Source organism: Nipponia nippon, unplaced genomic scaffold (assembly GCF_047370975.1).
Source record: "Nipponia nippon isolate SJK-2023a ecotype South Korea unplaced genomic scaffold, ASM4737097v1 scaffold_3, whole genome shotgun sequence".
Classification (NCBI taxonomy): domain Eukaryota; kingdom Metazoa; phylum Chordata; class Aves; order Pelecaniformes; family Threskiornithidae; genus Nipponia; species Nipponia nippon.
In genome coordinates, this window is record NW_028262347.1 from 117793348 (window position 1) to 117816679 (window position 23332).

At 40.5% G+C, this 23332-nt stretch overlaps 1 protein-coding gene across 6 annotated transcripts in view; it reads left to right on the forward strand.

Annotated features, from left to right (window-relative positions):
- The first annotated feature begins 300 nt into the window (after positions 1-300).
- TRUB1 (TruB pseudouridine synthase family member 1) overlaps positions 301-23332 on the forward strand; it is a 29142-nt gene continuing 6110 nt past the window's right edge. For 3 of the 6 annotated variants that reach the window (XR_015706773.1, XR_015706772.1, XM_009476060.2), the window contains exons 1-4: positions 301-480; positions 2200-2292; positions 5808-5863; positions 19058-19139. Coding sequence is in view for 4 of the 6 variants with exons in the window: in XM_009476060.2 (XP_009474335.2) it covers positions 336-480; positions 2200-2292; positions 5808-5863; positions 19058-19139 (376 nt within the window). In the remaining 2 variants the exon portion in view is untranslated. The remainder of the gene's footprint in view (positions 481-2199; positions 2293-5807; positions 5864-19057; positions 19140-23332) is intronic. The other 3 variants (XM_087767154.1, XM_087767155.1, XM_087767156.1) reach the window with 3 other exon arrangements.

A 23332-nucleotide genomic window follows, 5' to 3' on the forward strand; every position in this document is an offset into this window, starting at 1 on the left:
AAATTCTTGTGACTCTCTCCTTACTGTGAATAAACCTAAGTTGCTGCTAAATACATATGATCCTTAGACATAAACCGTCAACCAAGTCTGAGACTAGGATTGGACCCAGCCGCACCTAGGCTCCCTCCGGCGCGGCCCTGCCGCTGATTGCCGGGCCGTGTCGGGGGGTGCCCGGCCTCCCCTCACGGCCTCTCCCCTCACGGCCGCTCCCCTCAGGGCCTCGCCGCCGCGGCCGGCTCGCCGGCGGACTACATTTCCCAGCGGCCCCCGGGCGGGGCGGAAGGCGGGCGGTGGCGGCGGGCCGGCAGCCCTGGTCGGCGGGGCCTGCCGGGAGCATGGCTGCCAGGGAGGCGGGCGGCGTCGTGCTCGGCAAGTCCGCCGATAAGCTCTTCTCTCTGAGCGGGCTGTTCGCGGTGTACAAGCCCAAGGGGCCCACCTCGGCCGGAGTCCTCAACCTCCTGAAGGAGAGGCTGCTGGCAGGTAGGCGGCCGGGCTGCGGGCCGGGGCAGGCGAGGCGAGGCAAAGTGCGGGCCTCCCAGGTTGGGCCTGGAGGGCCGAGGTAGGGGTTTGGTGGTAAAGCGAGGGAATCGTGACAGGAGGTAGGCGTAGGCCCTGCCCGCGGTCCCAGGGCAGGAGCAGGCAGGTCCGAAGCGAACACGCGTTTAGCCCTCGAGTATTTTGGCCAGGGATGCCCTACTTGGCATGGCTGTGGGATGGGCGATGCGCGGTAGCGTGTGCATTCGATAGCATGCCTTGTCAAGCCACTGCACCCTCTTTCTCAGCATTCAGAAAACTAAAGGAGAATATGGTTTTTGATATTTTTTTTTTGTGGTAGTTCACAGCCATGGTGTGGCCCAGGTTGGGGAATGGAGCCATTCCTTGATACGTTCTGGCTCGCTGCGTGGAGCTGCTGAGTCCCTGCAAGACTCAGTGCGTTGGTCACGCTGAACAGTGAGCTGTAAGGCCATATCTAAGGTACAGCATGATGTGAGCCTTCATTTTGAATGGGGATGAGATTTGTCCCAACAGAAAGCTCCAGTCCTGCAGTGCCCAGCGCAGGGGATCCCAGCTTGCCTGGAGAGCTGTCGAGCATGGTCCCAGGGACAGGGTGTACCCGTCTGCCAGAATGGGTGTCAGCAGCATCGCTGCAGCGCAGCAATGGCAGGATGTTCTGCTTCAGCCCTACTGCCTGTTGCCATTAAAAAAGAAAAATCACCAAATGAGCGAAAACCACAGTGTTCTGAGGAGTTTGAAAGTCCTGGGCGCAGTCTGGAGAAACCGCTTTTTCTGAATACAGGGAAGCCTGGGTGTCAGATATTAGGGAAAAAAGTGTGATCATTGCAAAGGTGTGAGGGGCTATGGCCTAGATTCTATTTATAATGGATATGGGGACTTGACCATCTAATCTGGGCATTTGGGCACTTGCTGATGAAGTGAGAACATACTTTCAGACTGACAGGCGCTTATTCAGGTTGATTTACTCTGTAGTGAACTGTAGTGTAGGCACGGACTTCAGTTCAGCTTTGTATGGAAGAGATTTAGCCGGATTATGTCTGACTCCCTGAAGTGAAAGGCATAATGAAGAGATAATAGGAATAGGTAAGAGAGCTTAGAGCATTTGTCATATTTAATACTAATAAATAAGGGGCCTTGGACTCTGCAAAATTCCTGGAGTCATCAGCGGCATAGGAATTATGGTGGGTTGAGATGCTCTGACAGCTTGAAAGCAGCAGTGAGCAAGTTCAGTTCACTGCAGAGTTTCCATAGGGCCGCGTACATGTGAATAAACATGACCCATTGCATGGAAGTAAATACAACAAGAATTGCTCAGATTATGTAGCATAAAATTTGTGTATAATAGATGATTGCAGGGACTCAGCTACTAGTTTTTACATGCATTGTTGATGAAACTTCACAGGTGAACTGTCAGCCAGCTTTTCTAGTAGTATTTTCTGAACATCTGTTTATAATGGTACGTAAGACTTGATCAGAATCTAAGTGAAAATAGCTCACAAATTGTTTGAGGTTGGGAGTAGATCTAGATGAATCATTGGTCTTACTCAGTACAGCAATTTCTGCACTATTAATTCATAGTTTAAATAATTGATTTTTATCTCCTTTAGCAGTCTGGAAATATGTGCTAATTTTCCTATGTTCTAAGGTTATCCTATAATGCTTCCGTTCAATTTCTATTTGCAGAAGCTGGCGTGCAAACAAATGGGAACAAAAGAAACCAGGTTTTGAAAATGGGACATGGTGGAACTTTGGACAGTGCAGCGGCAGGAGTTCTGGGTAATGAAAAATATAAATACAGTTATCAAAAGATGATTTTAGGAAACATTTTCATGCCTACGTGAAATCAGAGGTGGAGGAACAATTTGGGATACACATGTCAGGCTTTGTGGTTTTGCAGGAAGGACAGGTTACTGTGGAAGAGTGGTCTGGCTTAAATTTCCTCTACATATGCTTTTACATGCATATAATATATGAAGGCTATATTCCTCCCCACCCCAAACTCCTGAAATAACTTGTTGGTTATTACATAAAAATACAGGCTCTTGTGTAATGAATTCTAAATTACCTCAGAAATTGATGGCTTTTTTTACTTAAGCTGGGGATTTATAGTCATCATAATTTTCTAAAGTATTTGTTCTTAAACTAATGCTTTTCTAGGATTTGAGGGAGCCTTTTGGGTTGTAATACTCGCCAAATGAAAGATGTACAAGAGCAATTCAGCTGCTGCTTTTTTTGAGGCTCAGCACAGAAACAGTTTTTGCTTCCTGTCCTGTCGTGCTTCATAAAGAAGAGTCATCAAAGAGATTTTGCCTTTTAATTTCGATAGCAATCCATTTATCGAATTCCTGTTTTATTAAGGAACAGGATGTGTCAGTTGCTGGTGTTGAAAACTCAGCTGTGGGTGTGACCGTTGGGCTGGATTATTCCAATGTCATACATTGTCACCAACAGTTTTGTTGATAAGTAACATGCAAACTACAGCTTGCTGAAGTCGTAGCCTTGTAGCTCTACTTGGCTAGAAGAAATAACAGCAATACTTTTTTGTTATTGAAAATCAGCAGGTACAACTATGAGTATACACTGAAAGTAAATCCACTGGGTTTGGATGTAATGACTTCTCTCAGGAAGAGCTCTGCTTCAAGGGGATGTTGTTTGAGACTGTTTCTAGTAGAGGCCTGTAGGCTGGTAATTGTCTTTCTCTGTCACCTGTGAACATTGCAAAATGTAACATTCTTGGGCTAGAAGTAAGCTCGTTTTGTTCCAATTTCCTGTACTGTGTGGCCACTCACTGGAGAATACGGTGTGTATTGCTGAAACGCACATTTTCCTTTTACACAGATGTTCCCTTTGAGCATGCTACTGCTCGTTGTGGGAAGTCAACAGCATTGATCCATAGGAAAAGAAAAATCACTCGTGCTTCTTAATCGCTTCTCCTACTGTTCTCTGATATCCAGCAGTTTCCAAAGCCTGCTCCTGAGGCATGACAAAAAGTACTTGGGCTTGATGTGCTTGGTAAAGACAGAGAAGTGCATCACCTTAATATGCTATGGTTCGATTAAAAAAAGGCACAGGATCTTTCATTCCACTGCCATACAGAACACACAGAGAAAAATCAATGGTAGCTAGATTGGAAAGGACAAAACTGGAGAGGAGTGGGAAAGGCAATGTGCCCAGATTTCTTGTGAGTTCAGGTAAGATAATGAGGAGACAGGAGAGGGCACAATGGAAACAAGTTATTCAGAAAATGTGTGCTGCTTTTTGGGATAGGGTGGTAGGGCAGAAAGCTTTCTTTCCTTACGGACAGTAGCATAATAGAAGAATTTATTTTCTGAAACCTCTAACCTTTCTTGATCTATACTGCTGTTTCCCAAATTTTACATACTGCATATCTATAACTTTCTTTATGGAATTAGTTGATAGAGAGTCTTGCTTAGTGTGCCAAGTGTACTGCAAATAACTGGGCAGTGCTTTTCATCAGAAAACATACTTCTATATTTCTCTTCCTACTGACAGCAAATGTAGATGAGGAAGGACCTTGGAGGCAGAGGTCAGTGATCTGTGGCATGTGACTGAAAGGCAGCTTAGAGACCAGGTGACATGTGATGGCCCTGCACTGGTAGGAGCCTGGAGCGACTGCTTTCTGAGAGGGAAAATCTTTTGTCTGTCCCCATCTATGGCTTCCACTGTATGTGGAAGGTGGCGGGAGCTAGGGCTCAACTTCTATTTCTCAACGTTAGGTCTCATATTTCAGACACAAGAAGCAAGGAACTGTAGGTCAAGTCATAGTGAATATCTTTTTTTTAATATCAGTTTGTGGGTTGTGGTTCCAGTTTAGTGTTTCTTGCTGTGCAATGGGAATTGTAAATATTTGGCTTGTTTCTATATGGCAGTTACGAATTATGCTTCCATAGTAGAAGAAAAGATGAAAAAGTATCAAAATTAAAAGTTGAGTTAAACCTCATTACACTCTGTGTAGTCTGGCAAGTTTAGTTTATGTCGACTTTCAATAATACACATGCTACACAAGCTGATGATTAATGGGGAAAATTGTTAGTGTCGTGTTCACAAAAGCATTCAATGTCTGTTTAAAATTATTCTATTGAATCTCCTGACACTCTGCAGCAAATTTCAGCTCAGCAGTTATGTTGAAGTGTCAGTGATGTCATCGCATTGCAAGAGGAGTGCTTGGTTATAAAGTTTTATCTGTGTGCTTATCTCCTTCTCTCAGCCTTGTTGCAGCTCTTTCCTATCTGGCAAATATGACAGGAACAGGCTGAACTGGAGATACATAAAAGCACAAGCACAAGGGCATGTGTGACTAAAAACCCTCAGGAACAAGAGGAGAAGTAATCGAGAACAAGACATAATATAATGAGCCTCAGAGTGTAAAGACTGAGAAGCATTAGAGAACAAGTGTTTGTTACAAAAAAAAAAAGTTCATTGTCAGTTTGATGCTTTTGGTACTGGCCCCTGGTTAACACAAAGCTGATTTCCTGCAAGCTCCCTTAACTGCTGTGGTTTTATTAAAATCAAGGACATAAGCTGTTACGTGAATTGTACACAAAACTAATTTTCTTCTAAAATTCTCATTGTTTCTTTGAATTGCCATATGTGGAGAACATCAATAGGAAAGCATATTCAAGGAAAGCACCTTGTTGTAAAAAGCTTTAAAGTAAAATATAAAATAGAGCTCGCTCTCTGTCTCTTCCTTTTATGAAAAGCTGACTGATTGCTGGTTTGCAGAATACTGGTTTAAGATTGAAAGGACAGTAGTCTGTACATACACAATAATAGGAAGGTTTGATTATAAAAGATTTTTGACAGAGGCAATTGGACCTTTTGATTATTTTATTTTCTTGCTGTAAGCCTGATAAACAATTTCATTATGCTACCTTGGCTGTATTACTCTTGGTCACTATCAACCTTTAAAAGGGCTATTTAGTTACAGTGAAGACTGGATTCATTATTAGTGAGCCATAGCATTCATCAAACAAGAGACGGTGTTAATTGCACTATCCATTTCTTTGGTGATTAAAAGATAAATAAATCCAGGGGTTGAATTAAAGCATTTTAACAATAGGTGAAGCTTGTTTATCTTCTGCTTTAGACTTTTTTCCTTTCACTAGTCCCATGTTGTTTGAACATCAGAGATTTCTTGTAAGTGTTGACTCTATATATGAGAGCATGAAAGGCTGTATTTCTGACTAGCATAATATTTAGTAGTGAATGGTGTTGAATAAGGAAACTGCAGAGCTGGTTTTGAAGTGGTATTTCTCCTTCTGTCTTTGCAGTGGTTGGTATTGGAAAAGGAACAAAAATGCTGAGAACTATGTTGGCAGGTTCCAAGGTAAGGAATGCTAAATGACTTGCATTAGTGGGGTTGTTTGTTTGTTTGTTTACTTTTTTCTCCCAGTGAAGAGCTGTATCAACATACAAATATCTCAACCATCCTGTGTTTTTAGATTAAATGTGTACTTTAGTTCCTTTTTGGTTTTAGTCAGAAATTTGATATTAAGACTTTTACGTCCAGAATGGTTATTTAAAAAAAAATTTTTTGTCTTGGTTTTTCTACAAAATGTTAATAAAGACCAAATTCCCATTTTACAGGAAGATTTCTATATACTATTTAGTGTTTTCAACAAAAAAAAGGGAGAAAAACTGTAATGAAGATGGCACTATAAATGATGTTTCCGGCATGTAATTGTGTATGAAGGTTCAGTTTTTGGTTGTTTTCCTTATGTGTAGATAATATAATTGTTATTTAGCTTGCAGTTACAGATGTCTTTGTTTCTTTTCTCTCTTCTTAAAAACCATGAGGCCTTAAGAGACACCTTTTGGAATTAAGAGTGTTTTGTGTTTGTGATAGTAGCTATCGTTCCAGATTGCAGCTGCTGTAGACGGCTGCTCTAGAAATGCATGGATAGGCACATGTAAGAGCCACAGGTAACAAAAGCCCTGTGGCTGCATGAGATAATCCAGATTGGAGCCTTGACAGATAGCAATCTTGTTCATTGCTGCTCTTGATTAGTTGTACTATGTCTTCGGTGAGTGCACTCCGTATCGTAGGTGTTACATACGCAAACTCCCAAGAATAATCTACCAGTGTTGATTCCTTCTTTGCAAGTAAAATTCTGTGGGCTTAGCAATTATTTTTAAATGAGAAGTTTAGGTAAGAATGACAGATGCAGAAATCAATTAAGCCTTCCAGATTTCATCGTATACTCAGGGAAAGTCAATAGTGGGCTCAGCAAATTGATAGCCTTTCTAATGCATTTTATTCTGCTATTTTTCCCATTGTCTTCTGGCCTGAACACTTAAGCTCTTTACAGGTGCTGAACTGGTAACTTGAGGTAGAATATGATTGACAATCTTCAGTTCAACTCAAAGGAAAAGAATTTGACAGGCGAGAATACAACCAGGATAAAATGACGTAGCTGTAGAGTCTTATCCAAAACTTACTGTAGTCAGTGTCAGTCTCTGCACTGACTGTAAAGGGGTTGCATTTGGTTTATAGGACCAGATTTCAGAGGCATTTTGAAACATGCAGTAAGCAGCTGGAGCTGGATTTACAGTGGAAGTGTAAGCAGTTACCAAGAACTTTTAAGTTAAAAAATGGCATTGAAATACTTCAGCTAAATTGTTATAGCTAAATGTGTGGAAATTGTTGATTTAAAAACACGTAAAGCGATTGAAGTATCTCTTAAGCTGATGTTCACAGTGGAAACAGCTGTGATGGATGAAGTAGTTTCAGCCTTTTTCGCAGAAGAGAGTACGCGCAAGCTCCTTGACAACATCACTGTGAAGTCCTGTAGCCAGTAGGAGTGTTACCTAGCCAAACGTTGTGCCCAGATAGCTGAAGAAGGCTTACAGCAGTTGCTGAGGGACAAAGGAGGGGAACAGAGGAGAAATGGGCAGTGGGGGCGGTCTGGTAAGCTGCCCCAGCTAAATCCATAATCTCTCACCTGGCCTTAGATTGGTGTAGGCTGTGGACGCATGATTCAATAAGGCAAGCAAAGTCACATCCTTACAGTAGATCAGCTCTTCCACTTCAACTGTTTGTGTGTTCTAATGTGGTGGAGAGCGTGAGGTAGCTAACATCCATGCCAGGTGGCATGACGGTCATGAGCCTTCGTTTGGAGCTTGTCTTGTCTCTGCATTCCTATTTTCTATAATAACTATAGAATGCAATAACCTGAGAGGCTTAAGGAAGTTGAAAGATCTCCCACAGATAGCTACCTATTTATTTTTTTGACCACACTGACAACAAAGGCTCATAATGTAGTGAGAGATCGGATACAGATAAATCCATGACCGTCTGAATAGATGTGAGTATTTCTTTGCATCCCATGCCATGTGCTAGGAGCTCGTACACTTATTTCATCTTTTTCTACCATTGTGGATGCTGAAGGGTTTGTTCAAGTGTGATGTTTTTCTTTTGTTCCTTTTATTACTCTAAAGATTCAGGTGAACTGTCTGAGACTCTCTGGTTAGGATTTATTGTTTGACTGTAGGAATATATCTTGTAAAGAAATAGTTCAGTCTATCATTGTTGGCAGCAGAGCTATGCTGAGTGGCCAAAACGTATGTTACTGCAGTAAACTCCATATGGTGGCTCTGCCAGAGATTGGACTATTTCTGATTTTTTCCCAAACGTTGTGTGAAACTTTCCTGACTCTGTGTGGCAGCTCTGAACATTATCACTCGATTTGCAACTCATACACATTATACAAGGAGTGTTACTCTTTCAGTGTAAATCTAGTTCTGCATTGGTTTGACCTCCTTATGAATTAACTCAAAACAAACAGAAATGTGCAGCCAAGGGCAATACCTACTTAGTGTTCCAGATTTCTCATTGAATTCTTAATATTTATCCAGAAATAGAAATATGTGCAAACTGGCTTAGGTTTTGTTTGTTTGCTTTATTTTGTTTCAAATGTTCCAAGTGAGGGGGAGAAGCTGGATCCCCTTGGATCTGGAATTTGAATACTGAGCATTTAATACATATTCCATAGGAGAATCACTTTTCCTTCTTGTGTTCTGGGACTTGGACTTGGTCTTGCTTGGACTTTTTGCACTGCAATATTTTGAGAGAAATTATTTTATTGTGTTTGCAAAATAAAGATAGTAGAATGAGAAAATAATTCCTGCTTCACCAGTAAAATGAATATGATGGGGACGGACCAAGTTTTATCATGGGAAATTGTTTCTGAAGGACTCAGTCTAATGGGTGACTGGTCTGTCTCAAACACAATGTAGAATTTTTTTTTTTTTTGGGGGGGGGGTGGGGTGGGTAAGAAAATGCTAGCTAGCAGCACAGTTTCCAAAGTGGTAATCCTGTTTTAAAACCTCTCATCTACCACAATGTGCTGTTACATAGAAGCAATGAGGGAAATGATCAGGGACTTGTCAAAGAAGAAAAAGAGAAGAGCCATAAGCAATGAAATTCTTCATTATTGAAATACTTTCCATTGGGAGGAGATGTTTTCCAACACATACAGCCTGTATTTTTAGGTGGCATAAAACAGGATAATTGAAATTTTCAGACTTCAGTTCCATGCTTAATTGGCATATTTTTCAGTGAGATAACATCTGGGTTCACCCTAAGAGAGTTTGAGTCATACTAGTGTGAATGAAGCCAGAACTTGGCCATCCATCAAGCTGTGCTTGAAATCACTGTCTTTCAATGAGCAGAAAGCATGGGCATACTGTTTTCATCTGAGGATACAACTTCTTGTCATGGTCCACATATAATCTGAAACCCCAAGTGCTCAGGGACTGAGTACTTTGCGCTGGTTGTGCAAGCTTGCGCAGGGACTAGTTAAAATAGAAAATTTAATCTCAAAAGTTGTGGGTTCTCCAGAATGAAACATTATTAAAAAAAAAAATTGATGGATGGAGTAAAACCCATACTCCAAATGATCACAAGGACTAGAAAGAGAAAAAGATTATGGGCAGAATGAAGATACATCAGTGACCTTGTAAGTGACAACTTTGATTTATTATAATTGGAAAAATTTGAGTTCTTATGAATCCTGGATGGAAAATGAGTGCTAGGTCAGTGACCGGGTCTCAAAAGTTGCCAGTCACACTTGTGTCCTATGAGAGAGGGCTTGCCTGAGCAGAAATTGGTTCAAATCATGTAAGAGAATTTCTGAGAGACATGTAAATTACTTCTTGCAGTGTGATTCCGGGATTAGAGTTCATATATTGCAAAATTGTTTCTCTAGGGAGTTGGCACCACATGCTGCAGAACAAAGTGTCCATAACGAAGGTTGTTTCTTTACGTTCTGTGATTATCTTACTGTCCTAAAAATTAGGCTTTAATTTGTATCCCTTAACTTCTCAAACATAAAGGTTGCTAGCTTTCTCCTTGAATTCTTTTTTTTTTTTGAATTAAGTCCTTAGCTTCCATCTTTTGGCAATGAGTTCAATGAATTAATAATGCATTAAAAAACACATCTATTAGTTCTATAAGGAGCAGAACTAATGAAGCCTTTTCTTGTGACTTCGTTTGTTTACAGCTCGTTAGACACCAAAACCCCATGTGGACTCTCTGGTATCCAGTAATACAGTGGGGCTCCCTCTGGAGCCTTTTTCTTAGTGGAAGCTGTCATAGATTTATTTCCTCTATCTGTCTATTTTCAAGAGGCTTATAAGAACTCGGCATCTCTGAGACCTTTATTCTTCTGCCAACATTTGTGTGCTTGCACATTAACATGCACACCATGATGGTGTAAGCGCTATTTCTTTGGAAATTTTCTTTTTAAAGAGCTTCACTGTGTTTTTTTTTTTTTTTTTAAATGTATTTCAAAAGGAGTTTGTGCTCCAGTTCATATATTTGAGTTACAAATGCAAGAAAATTGAGTTGACTTTCCTTTTGAAGGATCCTCTTGGTGGTGTGTGCTCTTACTTTTAATCTTAAAAAATTTCTTTACAGTATCACCAGCTGAGCTCTTTGCTTCATCTTGCTGTCTTTTGGAGCTGGTAAAACCGAAACTACTTATTCATACAGTGCATAGTGTTATGTTCTGTTTTCTTTTTCATATTCTGATAATTTTAATGTTCTCTTGGAAGGGCAAGATTTGTGGGTAGTGGTAATACTTTTTATTATACTAATTGGTATAGTATGGAAAACTAGGTGTTTGGATATGCAAGCCCTTTCTCAGGTCTAAAATAGAAGCCGTGGATTTTAAAACTAAGTGTATTTCAGATTTGTTTAGCGTTTAGTGAAGTAGGTATCTTTTTAGACCATTTCTGAAAGAAAAAGTAGTTAATGCTAATGAATGTGGTATACCAACAATTCTGAGTGGGCAAGCAGTTATAGGTGAGAGCCCAAGACTATTCCACACAGATGGGCTACGTTTCATTACCTGCTTTAATAAAATAGAGTAAGAAAACAATTTATCTCCTATGTGAGGTAGCAAGGTTTTGTTCACGACTGATCAGCCAAGCTTCCAGTCACAAGGCGAGGGGGGCTGTTACTGCTTGTTTGATGATTCTTCAGATCCCATCTTGCTTGTGTTCATCTGTGGTTTTAGTTGGGCTTTTTCTTCTGGGCAGTATTATCATAGCCCACTGTCTCTATTTGTCTTGGAGGAATCCAAGTAAGAGTGGTTTGTTTGCTCTTTAGCTCTTTCCCTAGGAAATTTGTCATCTGCAACACCTTCTCATTTTTCACTCTGTGGTTCATGCCCTTTTACATTCTCTTTGTTTGTGGTATCCCATCCACAATAACCAAGGGTCTGACTGAGTTTCTGTTTGTATTGAGATGGGAGAGGTAACAAGAAAAGAGTGCAGTATGTGACCTGCTCATTTAAGCAAAATGGATTGTAGCTACACAAAATGTCATTACTTTGCCTCTGTTCAAGCCCAAAGAAATCATTTCCTTACAAGGGAGGTAGGAGAGGAAAGAAAGAGATGATAAGGTTATCTCCTAGGGGAAGGAGGGAGCCTGGTAGATTATACATTGTGGCATGCGAAGGGGTTAGTGTGAGGTAATGTTATAGTGTGCCATAAATCCAGTATCTCTATTGAGCCCGTGGTTTTTTTTTCTGAACCCAGTGGAGTTATGAATTCTAGTTCCCAGGCTTGTTTTGAAAGGGGTTTTATAGGTTTGCCTTGAGGAGCAGGACTGGCAGATCAGAGATGGAGTGATTGTTTTATGAGAGATGTTAACCCACGGGCAGATGGATGTGCTTCAGCCATTGTAGACTGGCTAGGTGAATTCTTCCTGACATGCAGTGGTTGCTTAATTTCACCCATTTAGTTACCATTTCGTGCGATAGATGGAATATATTACATTCCTGAAATATGGGTATAGGACAGAGAAGTCTTGACATTTCTGTTACATGGTATTTGTTAGGGTATTGTGCAAACATTCAAGGAATACTTCCTTGAATGTTTGCACAATACAGTGCAAAGATGTCACATCTATTAATAAAACTTGTCCTACTTATGTCTGTAGTCTGTAACAGCTATATTCAAGTACTGCTATAATAGTTTGCTTTTTTTTTAACCACTACTGACACCTGAGAAAGTGTTTGCAGAACCAGAACTTTCTATTGAAATTCCACGACCTCCTTCCAGAGCAGAGGAGGTTGGTTCAGAGACCCATCGTTGTTTGTGCAAACGTAGCATTCGTTTCTATCCTGTGTGTGTTATTTTACGTTACTGACAACGAATTTCTTGTTCCCTGAATGCCTGAAGATATTAACTAGAGATCAATGTCAGTTTATGAAAGTATGGTTGTCTTCCTTGTTTTGTCACAAAGAAAATGCTTACATAAAAGGAAGGCTGGGAAAATGCATGAATGATGTTGGTTTTGATGTGTTTAGAGAATGTGTAGAAGGTGTTATCAAAACTTGAAGTGGTGTCTGTACAAAACAAGATGCACTGAGAGAATGTTAAGCCTGCACAGTGGGGGATGCAGGAATCAGGAAGGGCTAAAGTGTTAGCTGGATAAAATGGTCTTAAATGTGCCCCTCTACATGTTACACGCTGTCGACATCTTTAATTACCTGTTACTGCAAAACACGATACGTTTTTTAACCTGCTTTTTTGTTAACAAGTCATAAGAAAAGAAGAGGCTGATTTAAATATTTACTCTTTCCTGCCCTGCCCAGTATCCCCAAGACATAGTTGCAGAAGCAGCAGCTGTTTAAATAGTATAGATATACACTTTCCTGCCGTGGTACCATTAGTAAGCTGGCTTAACATGCTGTGTATTCCTTGAGTCTCTTTTATGCTCACCCCAGAGGCCTAATCTATTAATAGCTCAGCTTCATGCTCTATTAATATTCACACTTTTTTTAAACTGTTGAAAATCTTGAGGAGACTGCACCTATTGCGGTGCAGAAGCTCTTTCCTCCAAAAATGCAGAACATTTTAAGAGCATGCGCTAGTGTGATTTTTCTGTTCTTCCATTCACGAGGTCAATGTCGCCTTCTTTCTTCTTGACCTTTCTATAATTGTCTCTACGTCTGTGCTGCATGTACAGTTCTTACATTCATTAAAAAAAAAAATCAAGACTGCAACACGGCAAGGCTTTTTTCTCTTTCTTAATAAAAATCACAGGAAAAAAAAAAGATACCAACAGATTTAAATTAGCCATTCTGCATTGTTTTCTGTAGTGTTCCTTTCTAGTAATTTGCAGAAGCTCTTAGGACTGCCTTTTAGAATTTACTGCATCTTAGCCTTAACAGTGTCTTTTAATTTGCCTAAAGGCTTTCATGCATTCAATTTTATCTGTGAATTTGTATGTACCTATCAAGTCTTACCCCTCTGGAAGGACTGTCTTATATTTCTGTGCAAAGAATTTTGCATTTCCTTAAAACTTTTTCTCAGATAGAAACTGAAGGTTGTCTTTGTTTATTTTGTATAAGCTGTGGTGTATCTGCTAGAAGACAGAATGAGGAAACAGGTGAAGAACAGGTATTGAAGCTGAAGATGAAATTTAAGAGCCAACCTGAGACATTTTGGTGAGTGTGATAGGTTTACACCGAGAGCAAGTGTCAGAAATGTTTGCATAAAGAGACTGTGGGTTACAAGCAGCCACTTTTGCACGTTAGCCTGCATCCCCTCTTGGATGTTGTGAGCCTGTATTGTGTTTATAAGCAATGTGTGGCCATGGTGCTGTCTCGGGTGACCTAGCATTTCTGTTACTGTTGGGATTGTTCCCCCTCCCACCGCCTTTCCTGCCCTCCAACACCAAAATTTAAACTTGCTACAGTTTTTAGCTACCACCTTAAAGCTTCTCTGAACTCCAGGTAAAGTATCTGTGGGTTCCCTTATTACAGGTGGTTCTGGTCCTTCACATTGAAAATCTACTCACCCCATATGTTTGAACTTTCTAAATAAGCTGACATAAGAGGTCAGAAAATCCTGTTAGTCCAGGAGTAAAGATCAGATAGTTCTTCAGCAATGACAGTACAATTACAGCATCTAGCAGTAAATAAAATTTATTGCAGGCTTAGCACAAAGTCAGCTTTTTCTTTTAGGAGAAAAAAATGAGTGGTAGAGAAGTTGTAATGTTTGTGTATATTAAGAGGACATGTTTGGTAATTTTGAATTTGCTCTATTGTAAAATATGGAACTCCTCCCTCATCCTGCAGTCTTTATTTTGCCTCTGTGCAACCTGCTTTTAAGAGATTAGGGCTCTGTGTTTTTAATATATTGGAATCTGCTTAGTGAGAGTGCTTTGTTTTGGGAAATAATTGAAACTATGGCAACCCTCGTTTTTTTTCCAGCTTATTTGTCTGCCTAGTGTACTCCTCTGGTTTGGTGGATGATTAGCATACTGGAAATCACTGGTAGCTGCTAATGTTATACAAACAGCAAATACAGGTTATGTAAATATTAAATCCAGAGTACTTTAGTTGTGCTTTGGAAATCATTACACACAAACTGAATATCACAGTAAAACTGAGGGTTTAAGGCCTATTCACTGTCTCAGTGGCCTAAGTCTACAAAAATGTAAGTGCTCACAGCAAGCGTGCAGACTGAATGGGTTCGGCACAGGAGCACTAATTCTGACTGGTGCTTGCCTGCTGTGTGCTCGCTCTGATTTCCTTCAGGTTCTCTAGAGCACTGTTTTTTTGGTGTTTGTTTGTTTTGTTTTATGTTCCCTCAAACTTGTCAGCCACATGCAGACATCAGTTTACATAAATTGACTTTCTGTTTCTGTCAAATATGGCTTTTCTTCCCCAGCTTTCAGTCTCTTGCACAGGGGACTGTAGCCTTTATTTATTTATTTTCCTTTTACGCTTCTGTGTTCAGTTGCTGCTGTGATTAGAAAATGGGTCATCCTTGGATGAACTCTTATGAACTGCCTCTTCCAGAGAGCTTGCTTGCCTGGGAAATTCTTGCAGTGGGAGCCATCTTAAAATCTTCCTGACAGCTACTAGTGACCTTATTTCATAGTTACTTGTGTTTCTGTCTAGCTCTTCCAAAGTGTTGCTTCTCCATGTTTGAAAAAGCTTTTAAAACATGCTATAATTTAAGATTTCAAGTCTCTGGCTTCTTTCCAGATAAAACTTTGATATATTAACAGTTAAAACTGAGAAGCTCCGTTCCATGGTCTGTCTGGCATTTGCACTGATAAGTGGGGCAGACATGCCTGGCAGTCAGCCCAGGGGCTTCAGCCTCCAGGAGCCCCCCCGGGTGGGCTGTGCAGCTAATAGCTATGCTGGCTGTGCAGCCCCTCTAATGGGAGGGGATTCTTCTTCCTTCTTCTCCTCTTCCTCCTTTCATAGTTAAATATGTATACTCATAGAGTCTTGCCTTTTTCCCTCTTGTTTTATGGATATACTTTCCCTTTCCATGTTAGTATAAGGATTTCTCTGAAATTGGATATGAAATGAAAAAGCCATTCTCTTATTAAAACATTATTGTAAACATCATATGGTTTATTATTTATGAGAATTTTGACTGTGCCCTGTTGTTGTGACTCTCAAACAAGATTCCTCTTCCCAAGATCTGTCAGATTGTTAGATTATTAGAATCTGATTATTAGAATTTATTATGTCTGATTATTAGAACCAGATTAGATTAGTAGAGGGTTTGTAATTTGTTTCTTAGGGGTTCCTGTTGTCCTGTTCTTTCTCCAGTCCTGGCTTTTATGGCATGTTTCTTTCTAGTCATGGGTATGGTAGTAAATGTATGGCTGCTGGGGCACTTCCCTGTCTTTCTGGTCTTGTTGAGGTGACATCCACCATGTCCCCCAGTCTGTGTGACAGAGTTTTCGCATTACATCGTCACTGACAGAGTGCGGTGGTTTGTCACTGTAAAGCATCTTCTTACGGCTCTGTCCTCACTAGTGTGAATGAAAGAGTTGCTTATACTTGAGGCCTTCTGATCGCTTTGCTGCCTTTTGTTTCAGTTGCCATAACATCAAGAAAATAGCTACATCTCTCAGCTGTCTAGAAAACTATTCCTTATGCAGGATAGCTTTGGGAAGGTCTGTATGCCCTCAGGGTTGTTGTACCGTTGTACAATTGTGAGGCTCTGCTTTGGGACCATTCAGACCACCATTAGGAGTTGGAATTAATGCATGATGCTGCAGTGCTTGCAAGTTGTGACTGGAAATGCTTGATCTTAGCTTCTAATGCACTACACTTGCATGTTGTGGAATCCCATAGGGAAGCTGAGCTTTTAATCTTTAAATGGTTTGGGTCCTGGTCTCTTGAGATGAGTAGGGGGCAAGGACATAGGGGCTATCAATCGGCAGAGCGTTCTCTGACGAGCTGCTGATACAGGGATGTTTTCTGTCACAGCCTGCACTTGCTAGGCTTTTCCACTGCCTACAACACCTCCTACCTTGCTTTTTTTGTTTCAGGTTGAGTGGGTTGAAGGCAGTGTGGTCGTGAGCAGTTGCTGTCTGTGTTCCTGCAGTGATTTGTAATTTAAGAGTACAGGAAGAATGCCCCTAGATGTATTTTATGAAACTGGAAGAAATAAATGATTGCCAACACAGGTGAGAAAAGGTCACCAAAGACTTATTAAATGACTCAGAATCCATTGGGCGCTTCTGAGGGCTGTGTGAGTTAGAGTCTAAGGAGAGTTAATGCTGAATTTTGACACAAAATAAGAGGAACAATAGATTAAGTCTGGACTCTCATGTTATCTTCTATAAGCTCCAGGTCCTGCACACTAACAAGGGGAAGTAAACCCTATTAAGTGGCTAGTAAGAATTATGATATATAATTGTAGATACCCAAGGGCACTCCAGAGACTGACCATAAACCAACTGTAATTCTTAATTTCCTGACCTGTTATAGCTTTCTTTGTGGATTATTGCATTGCTGGCGTGAGTCTTTTGTGACTTTTCAAAGGCTCCTGTAAGGAATGGGGATTTGTGACTAATTTTTAAGGATGCTTTTTTACAAATTGAATGGCTTTTTGCCCTTTCTGCAGAAATTAAAGGGGAAGTCAAGTGTTGAGATTTGGATTGTATTGTTCATACAGTTTGTGTTTACATATAAACAGATGATACTCTCTCTCCGTTGCTGGGAGATCAAATATAACATGTTATTGTAACAGACAGCCTGAAGAAAGATAGCCAAAACCAGAGTTAAGAGGAAGAAAGTCATTTAAACTGAAGTAATATCAGTACTTTGGAAACATCTGAAGATGGTGTGTGAGGTCTCAAACTTTCAGATTTAGAGTATTACCGAACTGCTGAGATCATTCATCATGCTAGAATTATGAAGATATGCTCACGTGTTTTTATTAACCTTTAGAATAGTTGCTGAATAGTGTCTCTTTCTAGCTATGCTATTAAATGTTAAGAACTAGATCATTAAATGTCTTGGAAAACAGGCAATTTTATGGTCCTAAAAGCAGATAATGTACTTTACAGTTTATTTAAATATTTGTTGTGGAGCAGCCTTCATCCATTCTTCCTTTCATTTCTTTTCCATGCATTCCAAAAGTATGTAAACTTCAAGAATTTGATTTTAAAATGCCTAATTTTGCAGAGTTGTCAGGGGATTCAGACATCAGCAGTATTTAGGAAAAAGGTAACCTTAATGTGGTAAGCAAAGAGTACAGTTATTTTTATATTAAAGTCTGCACTCCACTGCCTTTTGTCTGACTGTTCGTGCTGCTTCCATTTCGTGGCAGTTGCTTGAAGAAATACATGCAAGTGGCAGGTTGTCACATGGAACAAAATCAAGGCATGTCTTAGGAGTCCCATTTTCTACGTGTGATTTATATGCCTACACTGTTATTACTTGAGCTTGTTTGTACTTTGCAAGTACATGAAAAAGGATGCATTGCATCAAAGAGTAAAATGTTAGTGCTTATACCTGTTTGGATGTGTTTCAGTCAAATTTGGTCAACCAACTTCTAGAAGATACATCCTTTTATGACTTGGTTCAAATTTGTATTAGCTCAGTTGGGAGTAAGTTCATTGAAACCTTACTGGGAATTAGGCGTGTGGAACACCTTGAACCACCTCTCCCAGGCTGTATAAGTGCTTTACTTTGAAGGCCTCTGGACTTAACATAGGGCTGAGGGAAATGGAATGGAATGGGATAGGCAGTGAGTCAAACTGCAGATTTTAATACCTGAAGGTATCTCCAAACTTGACCCAAACTCATGTTACAGAGTGAGCCTTCATGTGTTCGCAACCTTGTGAAAAGACATGGGGCAGCTGGTTCATGGGAGGCCTTCTGTCAGCTTCAGCAGTTTCTGCCATATGCCCACAACCTGACAGTACTTAGGGTGAAAACGTGGAGGAGAAGGACATCAGGTGAAACGCAATAAGGGCAAGAGCTACTGGCCTGGGAACAGGTTAATTCCTTCTTGCAAGCTACAAATACATACACTGAAGAAATCTTTAGAGAAGAACTGTGTAAGGAAAACCCCTGGAATATAAATATTTGGAGAATCCATGACGAGCAGAGATGTCACTCAGTCGCCTCGCACTCCTTGTGCTGGTCACAGGGTCCTTACCAGATTCCAGATGTTCAAAACTCCAGCTTTAGGCTACTGCATATCACTGCATTTCATGGCAGAACTGTTGTAATGCTTTGCCTTGGAAGTGGGTTTTTTGCTTTCACAAGTAAAGGTCTTTGTATCTTTTTTTTTTTTCAATTGTGAAGGAACAGAAAAACTGTCTGTGAAAGGTACTCAATGTGCCTTGCTTCAACAGTGACATCTGGCGCCCCACAGAGACTTTGATTTTACTGCCCTATTATTTTCTCTATGATATTGATGTATTTACAGTAAAAATTACATTCCATGTTGCTTCTTCCTGGGGTTTCTAAAACTGAAATCATAGGCGCGTGTAGTAATGCAGGATTTAACTTTTGTTTAGTTCCATGTCTTTTCATCTTTACTTTTGATTACCCAAAGTTGCTGGATTGACTATTCAGATAGTATTCTTCCTGTCCTGATTTGAAGTACTTGGTACTTGCAGTGTGTATTTAAAAAAAACCAACAACAAAAAAAACCAAACAAAAAACCAAACCAAACCAAAAAAACCCAAAAAAACCAAAAAACAACCTTGAAGACCTGACTCATCTGTCTTTTTCCTTCCCAGAAGTACACTGCCATTGGACTACTGGGCAAAGCTACTGATACGTTGGATGCCACAGGAAAAGTAACTGAAGAAAAACCTTACGGTAAGCATAAGTGTATCTATATACTTGATGTAATTTGAAGGCATAAATGGTCTCTATCATAGAAAAGAGGAAAAGATGTTTGGGACTCTCTCAATTAAGTTTAAATGTGAAATCAAACTAAGATTATTTCTTCTTCAACTTCAGTGCTCATATAATTCAGACCAGCTTCATGCAATTATGTCCAATGCAAGTGTTCATTTCTGTTGGAAAAAAAAAAAACAAACCAGGCATTAGATTAGGAGGGAGAAAATAGAATTGGGCAGAACTATGTCGTTTTAAGTCTTTGACAGGCTGACAAATGACATGTTGTGTCCAGTAAAATTTTCCTTTTTCAGTGTGTAGTCCCGCGAGTGCTCTTTTAGTAACACCCTTCAAGGCCAGTGGAGGAATAAAGTCCTTAAATCTTCCATCTAGGACACCCCTTTAACTACAGACTGCTCAATATAAAATGAGGGTGGCATAAACTACTTTCTACATATGTTCACCTGCCAAATCTTGTTCTTGCTTGCAGTCTTTGTCCTAGCAACTTTAATAAATGAACTTTTCTGACCCGCAGAGCACAGTGCATGAGTTCAAGGCTTCATAACTATTCCTGACTGTGGCTTTGTTGGAGTGGACACTCCACAATACCCGGGACATCTTAGAAACAACGTAGGACTAACTAGGGACACATCAAATGTATTTGCCATTAGTTCTTTCACAAGCTGGGGGAAAAAAGTTAAAAAAAAAAAAAAAAAAAAAAAAAAAGGTAACTGGTTGCTTAGCAACTCTTACAGGTCCCACACTGTTTGTGGTACCTGGTAATAGGTACATGAAGTAAATTATCTTTTTTTAATAGCATGATGAAAAAGGTAGCCTGGATTCCACCCCTCACCCCCAATCTCCTCTCTTTTGCAGTTTATCTTTTTGCACAAGGCAGGCAAGTGTGAGTTTGTTGTCCACATTGACTTGATGGATCATTCTAAATAGTATTATTTACTAGGTAATGTTATTCAGAGATGTTGGAACATTTGCTTCTGCTTCAGGATGAAGTTCTAAGTCTCTCTCTAAGCTTCTGAAGGCATCCACATGGTGTTAGAGTTGCCAACACTTCATGATGGTTGGAGAACACTTTCTTGGTTTTTATGTATACCTCCCAGAAAGTGGAATGCTGTGGTGCTGCTGTGCTGAGTAGTATTCATTGTAGGTACTCACTCACATATAAACTGTGAAATATCATTTCAATTAGATGCAGCTCCTGTGGTCAGTTAATTTTAAAAAAATATGTTTCTTGAAACACTAGTCTTGCTTTTTTATTTTGTATTGTTTACTGCAGACAGAAGTGGTGTTTTCGTGCGCATTTCTTTCACTGGCAGCTCTTGTTATAGTAGTTCCCACCTCAGCACCACCTCCTCTGTTATGGTGGTTTAGCTTTCTGTTAGACTGTGTGCTTGGGGAACTGATTTGGGTTAAAAATACCCCCTTTTTTGAGTTGCTTATATTTTTAAACTGAGATCAGTTGCATGATCCAGTTCATCCTGTGGTCTCATGAAAAGCAGTATCAGCATTGCTGCGGCAGTGCAGTTTTGGGTGCTGGACAAAGTTTCCTTTTGCTGAAGCTAATGGCTGAAAGAAATGCTTGTAAAATTGGTCTCAGTTGCTTTCCATGTTGGTACAAATCAGTCAGATTTGAGTTCTGCATAAAGAAGAGAGAGAGAACGTGCATACACCTTCTTTTTCCCCATGCTACCTTCCTATTTTGTATTTCCTTCCTTCCTCCTCTTTTGATAAAGCAGGTATTTCTCATCTTTTCCAATGTCTTCTCCAAAGCAGCTTGGTTTTCTGCATGATTCTCTGGCTGGCCTGCTATCCTTCATCCCAATTGGTACTCCAAGAACAGACGAATCAGATATTTGAGCTGAATTTCAGCTTTCCTTTAACACCTAGAAGGATCCTGGGAGAAGCAGAGCATCTGCTAGGGAATATAAATCCTGCAGTGCCAGTAGCATCCAGGATTGGGCCTTAGTGCAGAGAAAGACTAAAACAGTTTGCAAGATACGTAAAACTCTTCTTGTGGTTCAGTGGAGTCATTCAACATGAAAATGCCTGCAGAAAGTTGCCTGCTATACTAATTATAAGAAAGTGTTACATTTTAGTCCTCAAAGTGTCCCTAGACAGCAGTTTAGAAAGCAAGCTGTTGTGTAATAGTTAGTTGCAATGAAAGGGTGTACCTTGGGTTTAACCCCTCCTGAACTTCTCATAGTTTTTTCTTTATTTCTTATCAGACAACAAATTTGCATTTCCACATGAAATTAGGTTATGGTTTCATACTGCTCCCAGGCTATCAGATGCTCACTTCGAAGCAAGTAGAGTTTTGTGTTCCTCTGATGCTTTCTTGAGAACGCTAATGTTCGTCGCCCTTTTTTTAGTGTTTGTAACTATGCACAGGAATGTGCATTCTGAAACCCACTTCCTCCCAGCTGCCTACAGGCTATATCCAGACACGGAGAACAAAATTAATGAGGATTTTCTGCAGGTCTCTGCTGATTATGCTGAAATATGTGTTTAATAGCAGTACCTGAATAATTTAGAAAAAGTATTCCTTTCAGCATTCTGCTTGTCTGTTTGCAAATAACTTGTGCTGGGCCAGATTGAGTCGAGGTCATCTGCTGATTCTGTTGGGCTGTCATGGATGATTCTTGTGTTCTGTTTTGGTGTGGTTTGTTAACAAGCACAGGGCGGTATCACCCTTCAGTGGAGGCTTCTTGAGGTTGTGGCACCATTGGCACCTTTTGGTTTGGTAACTTGAATTAACTTCCTTTACGATTATAGCAGGAAAATCTGTCAACAGTCACCAGTGTTCAGAAGCACAACTGGTTTTTAAAATTTTCATATTGGAAGCTAATAGGCTCATTTTCAATGTTTTTAGAAACATTGGAGAACTGACGTTTTGGGTACTTTGAGATGCTGATAGAATCGTAAGGAATAGTCCACTGGAAGGCGCGTAGCCTGTGCATAGATCATGTAGCCCCTCTGCCAGTCTAAGGGCTTAGGAAGAAATTTAGAAAAGTGTGTTGAATTGAATGTATTCTACATAGTGTACTCACAGAGCAGGTGCAGTCATTTTCTTCTAAGCTAAGCTTGTCGTTACTCCTGGGGACTAGATGCAATTATCCCGTGGGCCAAACTTTGGCAATCCTCACTGAAATCATTGTGAAACAGGGTGGCAGCCTCCACACCCTTCCCTGGAAGGACACAGAGCTGCAGTTTAAGTCCAGCTTCTAGCAAAAACTCATGGTCCACGATATAGCAGATGAGGATATTTGGTATTTACGATGATGATATTGAGAGGAAACACTAACTCTTGGTAGCAAGGGCAGTGACAGATGTGTCCTACAGAAGCATCTCCCAACCCCTTACTCTCAGGGAATGGAGAGGGAAAGTCACATGGGGAAAGTTTTGGGACTGTCGATGCTAATTAGCCTTTATGGGTGTGTTTATATTTCATGCTTGATGGAGGGTTGAGTCCAAATGCTGCCCTAAACTTGCTGACCAGACAAGCTGTTAACCTACTAAACCCAAGCCCACAGCCAGGTGAGGCAGACCGGTGGGCTGAGGGCCTGAAGGAAAACAGTTCTCCTGGGCAGCAGGACGGCATTCCCCGCTACCTGTGCTGTGGATGTAATGACTGTGGGAGCTGAAAGGTGGTGACGGAGCTGGTTCCCAGTGTGGGCTCTGTGCCCTGCAGAGCCAGGAGTCCAGACTGATGCCTGGGACAAATACACAGTTCAGACATCGTGAAACTGTTCATTTGGATGAGACTAATAGCGTATTCTTTGTGACTGAGAGCTGGATGAAAGCTCCACCAGCTTGTGTGTTGTTCTAGGAGAGGGCAATAATCCATTAACACAAAGGCAGTGCATGCTGGGGGGAAAAAAAAAAAGCACAGCACATGGGTTTAGGTTTTCAGAATGTAATACCTAGCCAGCTTGTGCCACGATGTATCGTAGAAGGCAAATATGATTTATTCTAGATCTTAGCAAACTCATCTGTAAATATTTACTTTGACAATAGACCATACAACTTTGTTTGTTAATGGCTTAATACATCATTCCTCACATGGAGAATTTTTTTTTCCTGAGGTAGAGATTGCCTATGGCATGAGTGATTTCCTCAGAGGCTAGATGTAACCTCTCGATCAGGGGAATATGAGA